Genomic DNA, 21,702 nt, shown 5'->3' on the forward strand with positions numbered 1-21,702 from the left:
CTTTCCCTATCCTAGCAGGATTGAAGCCCTCCTCACTGTGTAACCCTCATTTCTCTTCCCTGCCTTTTGTGGAAGCCCGGGGATTCTTCCCTTTTGGCCTGGTCATGTTCTGACCCCATGACTGGTCAGGATTTGGGAGGGCAGTCTTGTGCTGGGATTCTGATTCAGTTGGGACTCACCTGGGGCATCGTTGATAGTGGATGATGGATGGGGATAGTGATGGGGACAGTGGTTCCGTGAACCTCAGAGCTGGGATGACAAGTGTATAATGTTATGTAATAGATTAGGTGTGGTATACAACCTGATGGGCTTCTGGTTTTATTTTTGCTCTGTCAAACACATGAGCTAGAATGACAAGGGACACATCACACCAAGTATGGCTTCTTCCTGTCACCCAAAGCCCTCAGGCTACACAGACATGTTTCTTACTATGACATTTGCCCAGGAAATTCTCATGACTACTGACAATTGCCTCAGTGTTTAGCTATCACCCTTGAGTCTGAAGAAAGGGCAAAAATGAAATAGAAAATGAAAATCAAGGGTTGCCTCTCTGTCCCTTTGTTCACTACACTTTAGTTTTTGGAGTAAAATAAACCGTAGTTCTTAAATTCACAGGCTCTAGACTCAGGACTTCTGTGTGCTCAAACTCCACCTCCACTACCTATAGCATGAAACCTTGGGCAAGTTACTGAATCTTTCTGTTCCTCCTTACGCATCAAGACAGTATAAGTCACCAGCATAATTGCAGACTTGAGAACTGGCCCTGAGACTGGGAGGGAGCTCTAAAGAAGTCTGAGTTGACCAGCTGTGACCCTGTTTCCTAAATTCATAAAAGATCTAAGTTTAGCTTTTCAGTCCATCAGCTGCATATATGAGTGATTTTCCCCTTATCAGTGGGATTGCTTTTGTTCCTGAAGGCTTGCCATCTCCTTAATCCAGAGTTGGCCTTTTCAGGAGACACTCAGGGCTTGCTTCTGAGGATTTCTGCTCCTCAGTTTATCTATAGAATTGGGAGACTATTAGACCCCTTTTCCTGGGGTTGTTGTGAAGCTAGAGATATTCCATGGAAAGCTCCATGCATGTAACTAGGATTAGTTTTTTTGTTTTTTTTTTAAGAGTTTTTTTTTTTTTTTGCTATAGGGCGCGTGTGGTCACCAGAAAGACAGAGAGAGGCAGGGAGATGGTAAGGGAGAAATCACCTCCCAGGGGGAATAGCCACGCTGCAATCTCTTCTTCTTCATTCTCCTCTCAGGATCTTGGGCACACATGCACATGCGCCTGGTGTGAGTTTAAGCCACCGGGTCTGGGACTTGAATTGCAGTCGACTACGTGGGAGTCCAATGACATAGCCATTATGCCAACTGCTGTTCCCTAGGATTAGTGTTACTGTGTGCTAAAGTCCAGAGATACATGGGAACCGTGTCCTCGTGGACTTTATCCTTCTGGTTGGGGAAAAATACATTAATTAAATAATCATACACACATAAAATTACCTACACAGGAACCTGACCTTGTGTAAGGGGTCAGAAAGCTTTCCCAAAGGATAATTCAAATTCAGACCTGAAGAATGTCCGTATTTACTGTGTGAAACCAGGCAGGAAGGGCATTCTAGTCTAAGCAGAGGAGATGGTACAGAGTCCCTGTGGTTCTCAGGTATGAGGGGTCACTGAACACTTGAAAGACAGAAAGGAGGCCAGTGGCAAGGTCCCAAGTGCAAGGAGATGACCAGGGTCAGAGACCGGTAGACAGACCCCATGCACAGAACTTGGTCCCTGCTTAGCATTTTTATCCCTAGTGTAAAAACAAGGGAAAGATATTGTAGGGCTTTACGGAGCGCAGGGATGTACTCCAATCACATTTTCCAAAGATCACTGTCACTAAGTGGAGACTAGTTAGGAGCGGAGCTGATTGTGTTGTTCATATTTCTGTCTTCGACATACCTCCACTAAAAGATTATAAAGCTCCTTGAAGGCAGAACCCTATCTTATACATCTTGATATCTCTTTAAAATATTTAGCAGAGTACTTTTCATATAGCAGATGTTTTATAAGTGTGTCTCGCTTGTTGATTATATACTGGCTTGAGGACCCCTATACTGAGCCTGTTGATGATAATTGTGAATATTCCGGAGCTGAGAACCACTAATAACCATCCTGAATAGCTGTAATTGAGAGATTGGAAGAGCTATCAAGGTGGTAAGCAGATCGGCGGCAATGAATGGTGTGAGAGAAATGGAGTAAAAGAAAATTGCTTCTTTACCTGCAGTTCAAATATTGTAAAGGCAAAGTGGGACCTTAAGACAAAGGACTTACTGGGACCAGCAGGTGGCATGGTGGTTAATGTGCTGGACACTCCCACATGGCCGACCATGGTTCAAGTTCTGAATCTGATGGCTTGCTTTCTCACTTCCTCTCTCTCTCTGGTTAAATTAAAACAAATGAATAAATAAATAAAATAAAATAACTCTTTAAAATAAAAAAGACAAAGGACTTACTCATCTTCCTTCACTTTTGGAGTCTGAAGCTTGCCTGAGTACAAACGCTGTTTTCCAGTTTCTGCTTTGACTTTGGGCTTTTGGGAGTTACATCACAGCCAGTTACGGCTGAATCAAAGCATTCTGACCTTGGAAACACCCAAGTCATGTTATCTGTCAGGTCAACTGGAGTTTAGACTCCAACCCGGATATGAAATGTTCCAAATTATTGGGTGTGCATGTGCGTTTGTGTTTATAGCCATGTTGTACATGCCATGTCTCCTATGTGTAGAAGCTCATGCAGTTGTGTGTGATTTCGCACTATAGATGCCTTGGAAATTGCTAAGTTATTTTACACAGTGAACTGAAGCTTTTGTGCTTATAAATGTGTAACAGCTTCAGGCTTCTGAGTCTTAGTGAATGTAAGCACTTGGCACTGTAGGGTGTAGAACTCTCTCCCAGCTTGTCTTTCAGCTCCAGATGAACAGATTCAGTAAAACTAAAGATTTAAGTAGCACAAGAAAAAAAAAATCATTGTTTTAGTGTATCCCAAATATGGAAATATAGAAACCATTGTTCATGACTGTGCAGGTAGAGAAGAGCCAGATTGGGGAATCAGCAGTTAGCGTAATGGCTATGTCGCTGGACTCCCATGTAGTCGACCGCGGTTCATGTCCCGGACCCGGTGGCTTAAAACTCACGCCGGGCGCGTGTGCGTACGTGCCCAAGATCCCGAGAGGAGAATGGAGGAGAAGGGATTGCAGCGTGGCCATCCCTCCTGGGGGATGATTTCTCGCTCTCTGTCTCTCTGTCTCTCTCTGTCTGTCTGGCAAGCGCACGCACCCTATAGCGAAAACCTCTCCATAACGAAACAAAAAAAATAAAATAAAAAATAAATAAAAGAGAAGAGCCAAATTACACTGAGACCTCCAGCTATAATTCTTTCAAATAGGTATTGATAGGGAGGGTGGTCAGAAGATGTCTGAGTCAAGTGGTCAATCAAAAGCAAGATTTCTCTAGGATCTTGAGGTAGGGAAAAAATCCCTATGAAGGTTTTAGGAAGGATTGGAAGTTGGGAATTATGTTTCTTACTAGCAGTCTCTTTAAATTTGTGCTGTCACTTCTTGGCCATTGGTAACTGTGATTGATTGTCTGTCTTCTCTAGCTTGGAATTGCCATTGGGTTCTTAGTGCCTCCTGTTTTGGTACCCAACATCAAAGACCAGGACAAACTTGCCTACCACATCAGCATCATGTTCTACATTATAGGAGGTGTGGCCACTCTCCTTTTCATCCTTGTCATCATCGGTAAGGTCATTAGTAGACAGATGGGGTTGGGGATGAGATGGGGAGGGTGGTGACTATGGTGACTTTGATGGGGCCTTGTGAACATAGCCCTAAGGTACTATAGACATTTACAGAAACTGGAGGCTGGGCTTCTGTGGTCTTCGAATATTTGTTTGTTTTCTTTTATTTATGACAGCATGTATGTATATTGCTTGTGAGAGAGAGAAAAAGAGAGAAGCATTTTCTACAGGGTCTGGTCATGTTGTAGTCCTCTTCCTTCTGTCCTCCAGTCCCTCAAATCCTGGGCACTCATGTGCACACCTGGTGTGTTTTCAGGCTGTCTGGCCATGGATTTGAACCATGTAGGATCTGACTTCTCTTGAGCAGTGTATTACCACAGTACCATGGAGCCACCTCCCGCACCTTCTTTTGAGTTTGCCTACTTATTTCTTCCATGAGAGAGGGAGAGACTGAGAGAGAGAGATGCACCCTTCATGCCATGAAGCCGGCCCAATCATAGGAACACACACATATGCACAGGAGGCCTCAGGCTGTGAACCCAGGACTTTCCCATATGAGTCCAGCATTGCAGAGCATTGTATTACTGCTGTATTACCATCTGGCCCTTCAAATGTTTTAGCCTGAGCATTTGTCCCCATAGAGTGCAGCTGTTCTTGTGCACTTCGTTAGTGACTGAGTAAACGTTTAATTGTAATTAACCAGTTCCCCTGTCCTTTGGGTAGACTTCTTTCCCCTGGAAGAAACCCACTGAGCGCTTAACATTATCACAGACAACACATTAAGCATGCCTGATCTAATTTAGTCCCCAACAACAGGATCAGTTTCATTTAACAAAGAGGAAAACGAGATTGAAGGGAAGTTAAATTATTCAAACTGTGATAGCTAGTAAGTGGCAGAGACTGGGTTCAAATCTAAGATTTTCTAAGACTACACTCTAAATTTCTATGAAACAAAACAGGAATTGACCTACAAGCACTAATAATCTCATAGATTATCATGAGAATACTTGGGTACCACATTTCTTTAATTTTTTAAAAGTATAAGTAATATATGTTCTCTATAGAAAAATCCAGAAAAGTACATAAAAAAATAAAGGATTGGCCATTAATTTATCTTGGTATAAGTTAATCCCAACCACCAACTTGAGGTATTTAGTTTTTTGTTATTTTTCCTTTTTTTGTTTCTTTTTGCTATAAGGCATGTGAGCTCACTGGAGAGACACAGAGAGAAAGAAAGAGAGAGGGAAAGTGAGAAATCACCCCTTAGGGGGTTATGACCACACTATAATCTTTTCTCTTACATTCCTCCTTTCAGAATTTTGGGCATGCATGCACACGCTCTTCGTGTGTTTTTCAAGCTTCTGGGTCTGAGTCTTGAACTGTGCAGTTGGCCATGTGGGATCCAGCCACCTTAACCTCTATGCTGGCCTTTGTTTTCTTTTTTATTAAAAATTTGGTTAATAGAATTTTATATCTTCTTTTTTCATCTGAGTGAGTTATATGAGTTGTGATAAATTCAGCAACAACAGGTTGGAGGTTTTCATTTCTGGTTAGTCACCTGTCTAAAGGATAACCAGCTTACTTCCTAATGCCTAAAAGTTTCACTTCACATTTTTAAGTCAAATAGTCCTTCAAGTCAAACAGTTACTAATCCTATACCTCAATCAACCATTCTCATTATGTCATTCTCTTCGGGGAGTGCAGGATGAGAAAGTGCGCCCACATTTTTAAAAAGATGGCCTTTAAAATCCGGTAGAATGTTTTAGACAAGGCCTTGGTGCTTCTGGAAGGGTGAGAAGCAGTGGTTCTATGGCTGACATCAGGGAAGAATGAGATAACCCGGGGCCTCTTACTCAACCGGACTTTGAGTTTCAGATTATAATATGTCTCACACCAAATTCTTTTTTGTTTGTTTGTGTTTAATTTGCCAGGGGGTGTGCGCTCTTCCCAGAGATAGAGAGAGAAAGAAAGAAAGTGAGAAAGCACCCCTGTCATGGGGAATGGTCCTGTCTCAATCTTTTCTCCCCATCTCTACCTCCTTTTGGGAATTTGGGTGCACATGCACATACACATACCCAGTGTGTTTCTCAAGATGTCTAGGATTCGGGACCAGCTAGTGTGATGGATATGTCGCTGGACTCCCACGTAGTCGACCGCGGTTTGAGTCCCGGATCCGGTGACTTAAACTCATGCTGGGCGCATGTGCGTGCATGCCCAAAATCCTGACAGGAAAAAGAAGGGATTGCAACGTGGCCATGCTCTCTGGGGGGTTATTTCTTGCTTTCTGTCTCTCTGTCTCTCTCTGTCTTTCTGGCAAGCGCATGCTCCCTATAGCAAAAACCTCTCAAAAAAAAAAAAAAAAAGATGTCTAGGACTCAAACCGCCCAGTTGGCCATATGGGATCCAGTCACTGTAACCACCATGTCACAGCTGACCCCCAAATACATTTTTTTTAACTTTACTATAGGGTGATGTTTACTGGAGAGAGAGAGACAGAAAGTGAGAAATTACCCCTCTGGAATGATGGCCATGCCACAATCTCTTCTCCTCCATTCACCTTTTGGGATTTTGGGCATGCACACATATGTGCCTGGAGGGTTTTTCAAACCACTAGGTCCGAGACTCAAACTGCATAGTTTCAGCCATATGGGATCCAGCTACCTTAACCACCATGTCACCAGCTGGCCTTATCAAAATTCTTTAAAACAGGGACCAGCAGATGGCGCTACATTGCTGGACTCCCATATTGTCGACTGTGGTTCAAGTCCCAGATCCGGTGACTTAAACTCATACCAGGCACGTGTGCATGCATGCCCAAGATCCCGAGAGGAGACTGGAGGAGAAGGGATTGCAGTGTTGGCCATACCCCCTGGGGGCTGATTTCTCACTTTCTGTCTCCCTGTCTCTCTCTGTCTTTCTGGCAAGCGCATGCGCCCTATAGCTAAAACCTCTCCAAAAAAAAAAAAAAAATTCTTTAAAACATATGTATTTTTTTTAACTACCGTAGAGTACCATGTGCTTGAGAGATAGAATGTGAGAGAGATAGCACCCCCCACAAAGGGACATGGGCACACTGTAGTCCTTTTTCTCAGTTTCTCCATCCTGTCAGGATTTTGGGTATGTGTGTACGTGTACCTGGCCTATTTTGCAAGCTGATGGGGTAGGATTCGAATGGTAGTTGGCTGTGTGGAATTAGGCTTCCTTACACTGCACTACAAGGTTGGCCCCAACTGCAAATTTCTGTGTTTGTAGAAGTTGAAAGCCTGACTTTTTTGCAGTTGAAAACCTGGAGGCAGGAGGTTTATATGTTTTTGCACTTTATTATCAAGCACAGATAGTAGCTAATTGAGTAAAGAACTGAAAAATCTCATCTGAATTCTGGTTTATGGTTGCCAAACCCTTGAGCTGATCAGCTGAAGCAGGATAAGTCAACTTCTCACCTTGCTTTCTTTCTGCAGGTGGAAGGGGAGGTAAACAAGCGCCAGACAATGGACTAGAGGTTCCCAATGGGTGGAAGTTATCTAGGACTATTTCCGGAGAAGGAAGCAGCAGTGCTTTGAAGTCAGAGTGAGGGCATTTTCTGGGTGGGGGGCCTCTTTGATCTTCCAAGAAAGTAAACCTCATTTTCAGCACTTCCTCTAACTTCCTCAGAGGCCGTCTACTGACCTCTGAGAAGCATTCTCAGGGGTGTGGGGAGGCCATGTAGTACTTGCAATCCTTGCGGCTTAAGTGATTATACCAGTGTACTGAGAATAGCATAAGAAACTGGTTTTCCCACTGCCCCTCCAGCCCTTCCTATCTCTGCTTCCAGATGGGCATGTGTGAACCTTCTTATCTTCCATGCCAGGCAGATGTCTGATTACTCTTTGAGAAACTAGGAATGGATTCCAGATTTCCCTGTAGAAGAATATTCCTTTACTCAATGGGATATTGATAGGTGCCAGGCTCTCTGCAAAACACAACATAGTCCTTCCTCCCTGGAGAGGGGCTCTAGTGCTAAGCCATTAACTGAGCTAACTAATCCCAAATTTAAGCTTTCTCTTCTTTGCCCCCCATGTGTATTTTTCTAGCTCTCTATGGTATGTTATTAGCGGCCTGTTATGGGACTCCTTGATCTTTAAACACTGCTTGGGAGGCCCGGAGATTCTAGCCTTCCAGAGGCCATTAAGAAAAAGTAATCAAAGAACCACTCCCTGAGACTCAGATGGTAAGAAGCAGCGTTGAGAGGGGAGGTTGTAAAGATTTGATTGAAGAGTATTTCCTTGAGTATTTTTAGCTCTTTCTCAGATGATGGAGCCAGCTCTGTTGGAATGGGACCACTAGTATTTTCAGTCCTCTCTGTCTCTTTCCTTTCAGTTTTCAAGGAGAAGCCTAAACATCCCCCCAGCAGGGCCCAGTCCCTGAGCTATGCCTTGGCGTCCCCTGATGCTTCATACTCAAGTTCCATCATTCGGCTCTTCAAAAACCTCAACTTTGTGCTGCTTGTCATCACCTATGGTAAGGTTCTGATGGTCCAGGAGTACATTCGAAGTGGGGCGGGAAGTGTGAGATGAGAGGCTCGCTGTGTCTCTGTGTCTTTCTCTTTCCAAATCTCAAATGTGCATGTAAAGTGGTTACTCAGGGTCAACCAGAAGGACCAGCTATGCTGAGGGATTTTTTTGCATACTATAAAGTTCACTTAGAAAATTATTCTTCCCCATAGCATGTTATCTGGCAACTGCTTATTGATCCTTCAAGTCTCATCTCAATATCCCTCAAAAGCTGTATTAGGTGACCTCTTCCTCTTTTTTATTTTCTTTAAGTTTTTGCTTTAGGGTGCATACATTCACAGAGAGAAAGAGAGGGAGAATGAGAAATTATCCCCCCAGGGGACACAGCCATGCTGTAATCTCCTCTCCTTCATCTTCCTCCTGGGATTCTGGGAACACATGCACACGTTCCCAGCATATCTTCCAAGTTACTATGTCCAGAACTTGAACCATGAGCTTGACCATGTAGGATCCAGCTGCCTTAAACACCATGCCACCTGGCTGGTCCAACCTCTTCCTCTTTTTATTTATTTATTTATTTTTTTGGAGAGGTTTTTGCTATAGGGCGTGTGCGCTCGCCAAAAAGACAGAGAGAGAGACAGAGAGACAGGAAGCAAGAAATCACCCTCCAGGGGGGATGGCCACGCGGCAATCCCTTCTCCTCCTTTCTCCTCTCAGGATCTTGGGCACACATGCACAGGCACCCGGCGTGAATTTAAGCCACCGGGTCCGGGACTCAAACTGCGGTCAACTACGTGGGAGTCCAGCAACATAGCCATCACGCTAACTGCTAGTCCCCAACCTCTTCCTCTTTTATCATGCTATTTATTCCTTGTGCATCTTAACAGTTATCATTTAAAATTTTTTTTTTTTTTTTGGAGATCTATGTCTCCACTAGACAGAATTCCCTGAGAGTGGGGATTTATATTTTTTCATCTTTCCAGTTCTTCATCAGTGGCCAGATTGGAGGGGATACTCCAGTAGTTACTGAATGTACGCATTTATATATGTATAAGTTTTGCTGTAAGAACCAGTCCTTAATCCATTCTCTCTCATCTGGTAACGTTGATTCCTTTTTTGACTGAATGTAAGATGATATCTGTCTTTCATTTCATTTTCTTGTATTTTAGTTTCCTTTTTTTTTTTTTTTTTTCGGTTAGAGGGTGCATGCCCCCAGAGACAGAGAGACAGAGAGAGTGGGAGAAGAAAAAGCACTCCCAGGGAGAATGATCATGCTGCAATCCCTTCTTCTTCATTTCTTCCTCCTTTCAGGATTTTGGGCATACGTGCAAATGGCCCAGCATGTTTCTCAAGCCACTAGGTTGAGGACTCAGCTGCACGGTTGGCCATGTGGGATCTAGCCAACTTCACCATGCCATTTATTGGCCCCCTTTCTTTCTTTCTTGTTGTTTCTTTCTTTTTCTCTTTCTTTCTTTCTTCCTTCCTTTCTTTCCTTCTTTCTTTCTTTCTTTCTTTCTTTCTTTCTTTCTTTCTTTCTGTTCTGTTTTTATCACCCTCCCTAGGGGGGATGGCTATGCCACAATTCCTTCATCTTTGTTCTCTTCTTGGGATTCTGGGCACATACACACATGTTTGAGCATGATTTTCAAGTTGCTGGGTCCAAGAACTTGAACCATCGTTGGCCGTGTGGGAGTCCAGTGCCTTAACCACCATGCAACCTGCTAGTGATTTTTTTGTATCTTTTTTCCAAATTTTAGTAAGATTGTTGGCTCAGACAAGGTCAAGGACAGAGCCTCATGGCATTCTATTAAAGGCCAAGGTCAGATCCTCTAGATAAATACCAGTCTATAAATTGATACTCTTAGTTCAATTAGAGATTCACTAAACTGTACTGCTCTCCAGCCTATATTTGACCATGTAACCCACCAGTGAAGTTGTTTAAAATCGAGTCAACAAATATGTAACATGCTCAGTAACTGTATGAAACAAAGAAATGAGACTGATTTGACATGATTTATTCTTAGTGGACCCCAGCTGGCTAGGGCCTCCTATTTTCTTTCTTTCTTTTTTGGGGGGAGAGGTTTTTGCTATAGGGGGCATGTGCTCGCCAGCCAGTCAGAGAGAGACAGAGAGACAGAAAGCGAGAAATCGCCCCCCGGGGGGATGGCCATGCTGCAGTCCCTTCTCCTCCATTCTCCTCTTGGGATCTTAGACATGCACACACACATGCCCAGCGTGAGTTTTAAGCCTCCGGGTCCAGGACTCGAACCGCAGTCAACTACATGGGAGCCCAGCCACATAGCCATTATGCTAACTGCTGGTCCCGCTTTCTTTTTTTTAAGACAAAGATTTTTGCTATAAGGTATGTACACTCGCTGGAGAGACAGAGAGAGACAGAGAGACAGAAAGCGAGAAATCGCCCCCCGGGGGGATGGCCATGCTGCAGTCCCTTCTCCTCCATTCTCCTCTTGGGATCTTAGACATGCACACACACATGCCCAGCGTGAGTTTTAAGCCTCCGGGTCCAGGACTCGAACCGCAGTCAACTACATGGGAGCCCAGCCACATAGCCATTATGCTAACTGCTGGTCCCGCTTTCTTTTTTTTAAGACAAAGATTTTTGCTATAAGGTATGTACACTCGCTGGAGAGACAGAGAGAGACAGAGAGACAGAAAGCGAGAAATCGCCCCCCGGGGGGATGGCCATGCTGCAGTCCCTTCTCCTCCATTCTCCTCTTGGGATCTTAGACATGCACACACACATGCCCAGCGTGAGTTTTAAGCCTCCGGGTCCAGGACTCGAACCGCAGTCAACTACATGGGAGCCCAGCCACATAGCCATTATGCTAACTGCTGGTCCCGCTTTCTTTTTTTTAAGACAAAGATTTTTGCTATAAGGTATGTACACTCGCTGGAGAGACAGAGAGAGACAGAGAGACAGAAAGCGAGAAATCGCCCCCCGGGGGGATGGCCATGCTGCAGTCCCTTCTCCTCCATTCTCCTCTTGGGATCTTAGACATGCACACACACATGCCCAGCGTGAGTTTTAAGCCTCCGGGTCCAGGACTCGAACCGCAGTCAACTACATGGGAGCCCAGCCACATAGCCATTATGCTAACTGCTGGTCCCGCTTTCTTTTTTTTAAGACAAAGATTTTTGCTATAAGGTATGTACACTCGCTGGAGAGACAGAGAGAGACAGAGAGACAGAAAGCGAGAAATCGCCCCCCGGGGGGATGGCCATGCTGCAGTCCCTTCTCCTCCATTCTCCTCTTGGGATCTTAGACATGCACACACACATGCCCAGCGTGAGTTTTAAGCCTCCGGGTCCAGGACTCGAACCGCAGTCAACTACATGGGAGCCCAGCCACATAGCCATTATGCTAACTGCTGGTCCCTCTTTCTTTTTTTTAAGACAAAGATTTTTGCTATAAGGTATGTACACTCGCTGGAGAGACAGAGAGAGACAGAGAGACAGGAAGCAAGAAATCACCTCTTAGGGAGGATGGCCATGTCACAATCCCTTCTCTATTATCCTCTCAGGACTTTGGGTACACGTGGACAAATGCCCGGCATGAGTTATAAGCTACTGGATCCGGGACTCGAACTGTGGCAGTCTAACGATGTAACCATTATGCCATCTGCTGGTCCTCCTATTTTCTATAGGCTCATAAACTATTATAACAATAATAATGTCTACTATGTGCCAAGTGCTTTTCATATATGACTGTATTTTATTCCCATGTTACCCATGGGGTATAGGTACTATAATTATCATCACTTAACAAAGGAGGAAACTGAAATGTAGAGAGACTGTGTGATCAATCTCTTTATCTTTTTTTTTTTTTAATTGCCAGAGGGTATGTGCACTCCCCAGAGAGAGAAAGAGGAAGAGGGAGAAAGAGAGTGAGCAAGCTTCCCCAGTGTGGCATCCTCACACTGCAGTCCTTTGTACTCCTCCATCCTGTCAGGATTTTGAGGATACATGCATACACATCTGGCATGTTTTTCAAGCCTTCCAGGGCCAGAAACTGAATCATGATCAGCTATACGGGATCCAGCTCCATTAACCACTGCCCTACGGGCAGCCCAGTGTTTTTTATTTTAAGCAAAGTGTTTATCTGTTGAAGCACTAGATAAAAGGTGATATCTTAAAATTTTCAGGTATACTAAAAAGTTAGGTGACCTCTCACCAGGAATAGAACTATCTTTTTTTTTTTTTTTTTGAGAGGTTTTTGCTATAGGGCACATGTGCTTGCCAGACAGACAGAGAGAGACAGAGAGATAGAAAGCGAGAAATCACCCCCCAGGGGGGATGGCCACGCCGCAATCCCTTCTCCTCCATTCTCCTCTTGGGATCTTGGGCACGCACGCACACGCGCCCGGCGTGAGTTTAAGCCACCGGGTCCGGGACTTGAACCACGGTCGACTACGTGGGAGTCCAGCAACATAGCCATTATGCTAACTGCTAGTCTCCCAGGAATAGATCTAGATGACCAGATTATTCTTTTTTTTTTGAGAGAGAGATTTTTACTGTAGGGCGCGTGCACTCGCCAGACAGACAGAGAGAGACATAGAGACAGAAAGCGAGAAATCACCCCCCAGGGGGGATGGTCACGCCGCAATCCCTTCTCCTCCATTCTCCTCTTGGGATCTTGGGCACGCACGCACACGCGCCCGGCGTGAGTTTAAGCCACCGGGTCCGGGACTTGAACCACGGTCGACTACGTGGGAGTCCAGCGACATAGCCATTACGCTAACTGCTGGTTCCCTACCAGATTATTCTTCAAGGTCTTAGTTCTCCATTTCTCCTTTTCTCTAAGTTTCTCAGTTTTCTCTGAGTATGTCTCTGATGTCATCCAAAATATAAAGACAGCACTTAGAAATATCCAACCAAAGAAATTACAGGTTGCCTATCATTGGGAAGTATTCATGCATAGATGGCAACAGTCACTTGGTGGGGTTTTTGTGGGGAGAACCTCAAGTTATAGATAGATAGTGAAACCAGATAACCTTTGAGGTCCCTTTCAGATTCAGGATTCCAAAACTCCAATAACTTTCCTTTCCCGTAGAGTTAACTATCTTAAGCACATTGACTTTTGACGACAAAAAGTCTTATTGCAACTGACATCAGGGTATTTGAGGCCTACCTTGGGATTCTAGGGCAGGTGAGTACTTGATAACCATTTTGGTTGAAGACGGTGATGATGGTGATAGCTGGGACATAGTCTTATTCTAGAGTCTGTGGTCTTCAGGGCTGAGGGTGTTGATGGCGCGGCCAGTGAGAAATGAACAAACAAAAAAATGTGTCACGAGCAGTTTTGTTCCTTGTCATTGAAGGGCTCACCTCTGGGCCCTGCCATGTTGTGGGGAGCAACTCTTCCTTCTTCCTTCTTACATAGCTCTTTATATGGTCTTGAATGTGGCACTTGGTTTAAAATGTGTACTTCTGGATACTCCCATATCTATTTGGATTAATGCTACCACAGGAAACAAGCAGGGAAGTTCTTGAATGGTTGTGTAAGGTCCTTAGAAAATCTGCCTGTCCATGACGATAACAGGAGCATTGGCAAAAAACAAAAGTCAAGATCAATCGTTTTCAGAATTCTTAACCAAAAGCTTACAGTAATCTAAGCAACATTTAGTCAATAAAAATGACTAAATGGTAGCCTTGACAACCAGCAGTCTCACAGCCATGGTAGCTGTACAAACCAACTGCCTTGCAACCATGGTAGCTGTGAAAACCAGCAGCCTCACAGCCATAGTAACTGTACAAACCAGCAACCTTATGTCCATGGTAACTTGTAAAAACTAGCTTCTGGTGGCAGCTGTGAAAACCAGCAACCTCACAGCCCTGTAGCTGTAAAAACCACCTGCCTCATAGCCACTGAAGACAACAAAACCAATTCGGAGCTCCCCCAAATATACCACCCCCTAGAATGATCACTATTTAAACTATTTTGCAGGTCTTTGGAAAAGCCCCACTCACAGGATTTATCTTTTATTTGACCTGACTTGAAGCTTGCTCTGTGGGATTATCCCTATTTCCATGGTGTTTGTTGAAAACAGTAAGTGCTAGTGTTTAACATCACAACTGCCTGAGGCAGCAGTACCCATTGGGGCAGACAAGAGGCTGGCTGAAAATCTTGAAAGGAAACCCTTGGAGACTGATACATCTAGTGAGAGCTCTGAAAAGTTCTGGCATAGTCTTGTGGATTTAGAAGTCCACGTGTATCTGTAGGGCTATGTACATGCTCAGAAAAGACCCAAGAATGCCCTGAACTCTCACCTCTGGCTGATGTTGAGGCTCTGCACAAGCAGGAAGTAAAAGTTAAGGCAGAGTCGTTGACTACCTACTGGAGCTTTGAAGGTGAGCCCCAATATATGTATATAGCATCACAGCAAAGATGTGCAACTTCTTGGTTTAAGGCCTTTAAGGATATCTCTATCTGATCATTTGCTTTAATGGAGCAAAAACTTCATGGGCTACATAAGAAAACAGACTTTAAAACTTAGTATAGGCGGTCCAGCAGTTAGCGTAATGGCTATGTTGCTGGACTCCCATGTAGTCAACTGTGGTTCGAGTCCCAGACCCGGTGGCTTAAAACTCACGCTGGGCGCGTGTGCGTGTGTGTCCAAGATCCCGAGAGAAGAATGGAGGAGAAGAGATTGCGGCATGGCCATCCCCCTTGCGGGGTGATTTCTCACTTTCTGTCTCTCTGTCTTTCTCTGTCTGTCTGGCGAGTGTATGCGCCCTATAGCAAAAACCTCTCAAAAAAAAAAAAAAAACAAAAAAACTTAGTATAGGAAAGTCACTAAACAAACATAAACAATGGCAACAAAACCTGGAGAAGGGGGAGACTCTCATTTTGAGAACTGACATATGTTATGGTTTGGATCCTGATTTTTCCTTAAAATTGTACATTTGGGAATTTGGTCTTAGCAGTAATGATTGGACCTTCCCCAGAATTTCATGTATTGAGATTGTATTGTAAAGGTGGTAAGTGAAAAATTAATTCCTCCGTGGTGTCCCATTGTGAGGCCGTTGGGTGTGATAATGTCATTAGGACAGGCCTCTGAGTTGAGTTATGACAGTTATATATGTAGAGCAAATGAGACCACAGTGGCAGAGAGCGTCCCATGGATACAGATCATGCTCTGCTAAAAAGTTCTGCCTTCCATCATTTCGTGATGCCCTTTGACTTTTCAGCCACCAGAATTTTTAGTTATAAAAATTATTTCTCGGGAACCAGCAGTTAGCGTAATGGCTATGTCGCTGGACTCCCACGTAGTTGACTGCGGTTTGCGTCCCAGACCCGGTGGCTTAAAACTCACGCCAGGCGCGTGTGCGTGCGTGCCCAAGATCCCGAGAGGAGAATGGAGGAGAAGGGATTGTGGCGTGACCCCTGGGGGGGGGGGGTTTCTCACTTTCTGTCTCTATGTCTTTCTCTGTCTGTCTGGCGAGCACACGCGCCCTATAGCGAAAACCTCTCAAAAGAAAAAAAATTATTTCTTTATAATTCACCAGCCCCAGGTATTTCTATTAACAATGCAAAAGTGGACTAAGACAACATATTAACATGTCCAGTTTTCAACAAGAAAGTATTACACATACCAAGAAACAGGAAAGTATGGTCCATACACAAGACATAAAGCAGCTAGTAAAAACTGTATTTGGGGCTAACCCTGTAGTGCAGTGGTTAAGCACTGTGCATTGGGACTGGATCCCACATGGCTGGCAGTGGTTCGAATCCCAGACCAAGCACCTTGGAAAACATGCCAGGCTCATGTGTATGCATGCCCAAAATCTTGATGGGAAGGAAAAATGGAGGAAAGGGGATTAAGGTGTGATCATACCTCACTGGTAGGATTCTCTCTTTCTCTATGGTGAGTACATACACTCTTTGGTAATCAAAGAAAATTCAAAAAAATTTTTAAAAGAATTAAATAGAAAGTTTGTAGTTGAAAAATAAAATAATTGAAATGAAAATATTCAGCAGAGGGCTCAACAGCAGATTTGAGTGAGCGGAAGGAAGACTTGACAAACTTTAAGATAAATCCAATGAGATTATCCAGTTTTAGGAACAGAAAGAAAAAAGAACAGAGAAAACTGAACAGAGCCTCAAAGACCTGTGGGACCATTAAGAATACCAACCTAGGCAAAATGAAATTTCCAGAAAGAGAGGAGAGAGAGAAAGCGGTGAAAGTAAATTTTAATCTAAATTAAGTTAATGGTAAATTAGGAAGCTACTTCACTTCTGAGCCTTTGGAAGCATTTAGCTACATTGTACATAAATATAATTTATTGGTGTTTATCCCAAAGGTCTGTAATTATCCCAGTAAGAAAGAATTAAACTAATCAGGATATTTGTGCACATTTCATTATAATCAGAGAACCACAGCCTTATTTCCATTGTAGAGAACTGGACCTAGTGACAGGGCTCATTGCCAATAAGGAAATGATTCTTAGGCTTAACCACAGATTTGAAAAATGTTTTTACTAAATCATAACTATGTGCCAGGCAACACATTAAACACCTTACATGCGTTATCTCATTTACTCTTCAAAACAAATCCATGCCATATGTCCATTATTCCAACTTATGCATCACATCAGGGAAATGAGACTCTGAGAGGTTTAGTTCCTTGCCCATAATGGAACAGCTAGCAGGGAGCAGAGTTCAGATTGAAGTGCTTGTCTAATGCAAAGCCCATCTTCCTAAGGCCTCCCCCATGTAGAGAAGAGGAGCCTGTTGAAGATAGAACTAGAGCTCTTTCTTTTTTTGGGCGGGGGGGGGGAGATTTTTGCTACAGGGCGCGTGCGCTCGCCAGACAGAGACATTAGAGACAGAAAGCGAGAAACTACCCCTCAGTGGGGGTGGTCACGCCTCAATCCCTTCTCCATTCTCCTCTCGGGATCTTGGGCACGCACGCACACGCGCCCAGCGTGAGTTTTAAGCCAGCGGGTCCACGCAAACCGTGGTCGACTACATGGGAGTCCAGCGACATAGCCATTATGTTAACTGCTGGTTCCCTAGAGCTCTTTCTTAGTCCTACTTGTCTGAATTTTCCTTTTGGGCTGTCTAGGAGAGTATATTCCTCAGATTTAATCCTTGAGGCCAGTTTCTTAGGGGTTGAGTATTGCTTCTTTTCTTATTTATTTATTGGAGATTTTTGCTATAGGTTGCATATGCTTGCCAGAGAGACAGAAAGTGAGAAGTGACCAACCCCATGGGGAGATGGCCACACTGCAATCCCTTCTCCATTCTCCTCTCGGGATTTTGGGTATGCACGCGCACGCACCCAGTGTGAGTTTTAAGCCGCCAGGTCCAGTACTCGAAGAACAGCAGTTGACTATGTGGGAGTCCAATGATGTAACCATTATATAATCTGCTAGTCCCAAGGGTTGAGTATTTCTAAGGTAAGGGTCAGGAATTCTAGGATCTCAGACACAGGAACCAATCATACATCTTTGGAATTTGGGGGTGATGGGATCTCAGTCTCTACGTGTATCTCTAAGGTTTACAGGTCATATAAAGGAGGCACTTGGCACTTAATAGAACTGAATCTTTGTTTTCCTCTCCTATGTCTTTGCCCCAAATTAAAACAAAAGGCAGAAAACAAACAAAAAGCCATGTACCGATTCAACTAGATGCTTTGAAATCCTCCAGAATTACCCCAAGCCTCCCAACCCTCCACAGTTTGGGTTTGGGCTTTGAAGAACAAAGCAGTTCATACTTGGCACATTGTACATATGATGTTCATATTTTGTTCTGAACTAAGACCGTAGTAGCTCAAAATCAAGCAGACCATAGCATTTCATGAGCACATTTGCTGGACATGGAAGGATATGACCTAGGATAATAGCTTCAAACACTGACTGGTGAGTTCAGAATTGGCTTATCAAGACTGGGAGAGCTGGGACCAGCAGTTAGCGTAATGGCTATGTCGCTGGACTCCCATGTAGTCGACCGCAGTTTGAGTCCTGGACCTGGTGGCTTAAACTCATGCCGGGTGTGTGTGTGTGTGTGCCCAAGATCCCAAGAAGAGAATGGAGGGGCCATCCCCCAGGGGGTGATTTCTTGCTTTCTGTCTCTCTGTCTCTGTCTGTCTGTCTGGCGAGCGCACGCGCCCTATAGCAAAAACCTCTCCAAAAAGAAAAAAAGAAAAGAATGGGAGAGCTGAGTGTTGATGTCAGCCCTGCTAATTACTGAGTATATATTCTCCATTCTGTGTCCATCCTTCACCTCTCTAATACCCTCCACCACCCACAGAAAGTACTAATAACATTTTCTTCCCATTGGAGTGCTCTGAATGCAAGTGAAAGCTTTTAAAACAACTGAGGATAAAGGCATGGCATGCATCCAAATTGTTGTTGCACTGGTAAACTTGACGATTCTTTCTGTGGTCATCCAGATAGATTTCACCAAGTGGGGAGTAATTCTTCCGTAGCTGTTGGGTAGGCCCGGTACTATATTTGTACTGGCTTTCCAAGTGTTTCTCCAAGCTGCTGAGTCAGGTGGAATACAATGTAATTGGAGGCTTTGGAGGAAATCCAGGTCCAAGTTTTGTTGTTTTTTTGCTGAGACTTCTGGCTATACTTTTATTAGAGGTAGGCTTGAGAGAGAAAATAAAGGCCATTTAGTGACATTTGAATTTGTGATAAACCACTTTTTTTTTCTTTTTTAGTACTAACATATCCTATGCAATATTGGAAGCATATTTACATTAAAAGTTATTCAAATTTAAATAGGTGCACCGTTCTTACTTGTTTATTTTTTGCCTTTTTTTTTTTTTTTCTCTAGACCTGGCAACTCAACATAGAGGGTAGGGGTTGGGTTTGTGCTTGATGTTGCAGAAATGGAAATGTCACAGTAGTAAAAAACTGCTGCTTCATCAGTAAAATGTTCTCCTTTCTCCAAGTCTGGCAATGGGGGCAGATTCAGGGCTGGAACCAGAAATTCCATGAGTTTACCAGCTTCTGGGGCAGAGGAAGGCTGTGCTGCAGGGGGGTAGGGTGGGGTGAAGGAAAGAACCTTCCTATGTGTCTCTGGGTCTTACTTTTACATGTCTTCCTTTGATGTCCTTTCGTCAATGGCATGATAACTGCTATGATGAATTATTGAAAAAAGCACTTCTAGAAAATGTCCTCGAAGGCAATACTATTTACTTTCTATCTGCCAGCCTTGACTCTGCTATGCTTCTGCATCATCTTCTATTGTATCTGGCATCTGAATTCAAGAGCCTCAACTTCTACTTGACTGATGTTCGCTTTACCATTGTCCTTCCCACATGGCCCTGGGGAAGGGGCTTTGTGCCCTCTCTAAGATCCTGGCTTACGAATGGGTATAGAAGCTTTCTTGTGATTCTGAGGAGCTTATGATTCTGAGGAGATTTGCTGAGGTCCGGCTTTATCTTTGAAATAAGGTTTTACTTTGAGCTCAGGGAAGGCAAAAGGGAAAGGAACACAGAGTAACCAGACCCAGAGATACGATCTGGGGTGAGGATAATTCTCTAGAGAAGTTTGGTTGGTTGCATGTGCCTCTTTTCTATGCCTCTTTTCTAGAAATTCCAATTCAGATAGTCTGGGTCAGGGTCTAGGAATCTGCTTTTTATAAGCATTCCAGGTAATTATGATTTGCTGCAGGGTTGAAATCCTCTAAACCCCATGATTTTAAAGCCCTTTCCAATCCCAGCTGCCTTCATGTTAATCCCACCATCTGGGAGCCTGGGTCTGGCCTTTGACCTTCCGTATTTCCAAGTCCATTCATTCCCAAACTAGTAATTTTTAGAAATAGCCTGGTTTCTGTTGTTATAAAACATGATTCATGAGCCACATTCTAGGAGATTATGATTCACTAGGTCTATGGTGGGACCCCCCCCCCAAATCTGTGTTTTTACACTCTCAGGAATTCTAATGCCAATGGACTCTGGACCACAGTTTGAAGAAACTGGTTTTGACAAAGGAGAGAAAGAAGCTCAGAGTGATGACAGGCCTAAAGCCTGCCTCCTCAGCAACCGTCACTTCTCTTGGGTGACTGACAGCGGGAATGCCCAGGTCTTTTCTGGGAGATTACAGTTTCCTCTGCCCTGACCCAACAGGCTTACCTTGCCCTATATCATCAGACATGAAAATATCTTAGTCACCTGCCTTTCTGTAAGAGGTACTTGCACACAGGGCAGAACATACATCTCATTCCTGCCTGAGAATCAGCTTCATGAAGGTAGGAAGTAGAGTGAGTAAGGTCAAGGGCTCTCAGGGCCTTTACCATTGTCTTGAATACATGAGCCTGGAGAGGGGGCTTTGTGCCCTCTCTAAGATCCTGGAGCCACAGGGTCTGGATTCAAATCCAGTTCCACCCCTCAATACCTAAATACCTATGTATTAAGGATTGGTTCGTTGGTTCTCATTCACTTTGCATGAGAATTTGACCTTCACTTAACTTTGTGTCTTATTTCTGGGAACCTGATAAAAGAAGTATGTCAAACTGCATTCAGGCAACATTGCTTATGATAAAAATGACGTCTTGATAAAAATGGACTGGGAGACCTTCTCTTATCAGATAGGAGGCCATTCCTGGTGCATCCCTCAGTACAGTGGCTCCTTTCACTGACCTGTGCCTAATGGGGACCCTGGAAATGATGCCGTGGAATTGTTAAGAACAATAGTGGCTTCTGTGAGGCGTTAAACCAGGGTGGTTTCTGTACCTGCCTTCTCTTGTTCCTTAGCCATCACCTTGGGCACCAAAGAGAATAGCGTCTGGATGGCTGTGTGATTGGGGTTCTATAGATTGGATCCATTGAAGACGAACTCCTGAGTGCCCTGCCTGCAGGCTTTGTGTCTTGTCCTTCCAAACGAACCCATGTGAGCCCCAATGTTTAGTTGAAACTGTATTTGTTTTTTAACTGCATTTTTCTCATCTATGAAAAGAGATGACAATACTACCTACCTTCTAGAGTTGTTAAAAAGATTGTAACGTGTTTAGAATGATGTCTAGTACTTAAGTATATTTTGCTACCTTGGATCATCATCTCCATCAATCATATTGATGGGTGTCCTGGCCTGCGGGACCGTGGAACAGGTTCCTTGGGGGAGGGAGTGAGAGATGGGACAAACACACGCACACACACTACCAGGTGCTGATCAAGTCGTCGTCTTCTGTCTACTTTCGTTTATTCAGGAAAAATGGCGAGTTATATACAGCTGGTGGGAACCAATTGGTTGCCCGAAATGCAAATGAAATACAACAGCATAAACCAATCATTGATGTGGGTGGATCTCTCCCGTTGCCTAGAAACCCAATCACTTCCGGGGAGAACGGTTGGTCACATGATTTCTGAGAAACGATTTGCTCAGTGAGGAAGTGAAGCCTAATGGTTTCAAGATGGCGGATAGCTCAAGATGGCTTCCGTATGCAGTGCTCGCCACAGATG

General features: G+C 44.0%; 1 protein-coding gene across 2 annotated transcripts in view; it reads left to right on the forward strand.

Moving 5' to 3' along the window:
- The window catches only part of FLVCR2 (FLVCR choline and putative heme transporter 2), a 70,149-nt gene that overhangs the window by 27,972 nt on the left and 20,475 nt on the right, over positions 1-21,702 (forward strand). The window contains exons 2-3 of one of the 2 annotated variants that reach the window (XM_006157038.3): positions 3,639-3,780; positions 8,136-8,276. In XM_006157038.3, the coding sequence (XP_006157100.1) occupies positions 3,639-3,780; positions 8,136-8,276 (283 nt within the window). The remainder of the gene's footprint in view (positions 1-3,638; positions 3,781-8,135; positions 8,277-21,702) is intronic. The other variant, XM_014591069.2, reaches the window with a different exon arrangement.

Source organism: Tupaia chinensis, unplaced genomic scaffold (assembly GCF_000334495.1).
Source record: "Tupaia chinensis unplaced genomic scaffold, TupChi_1.0 Scaffold000528_1, whole genome shotgun sequence".
Classification (NCBI taxonomy): Eukaryota; Metazoa; Chordata; class Mammalia; order Scandentia; family Tupaiidae; genus Tupaia; species Tupaia belangeri.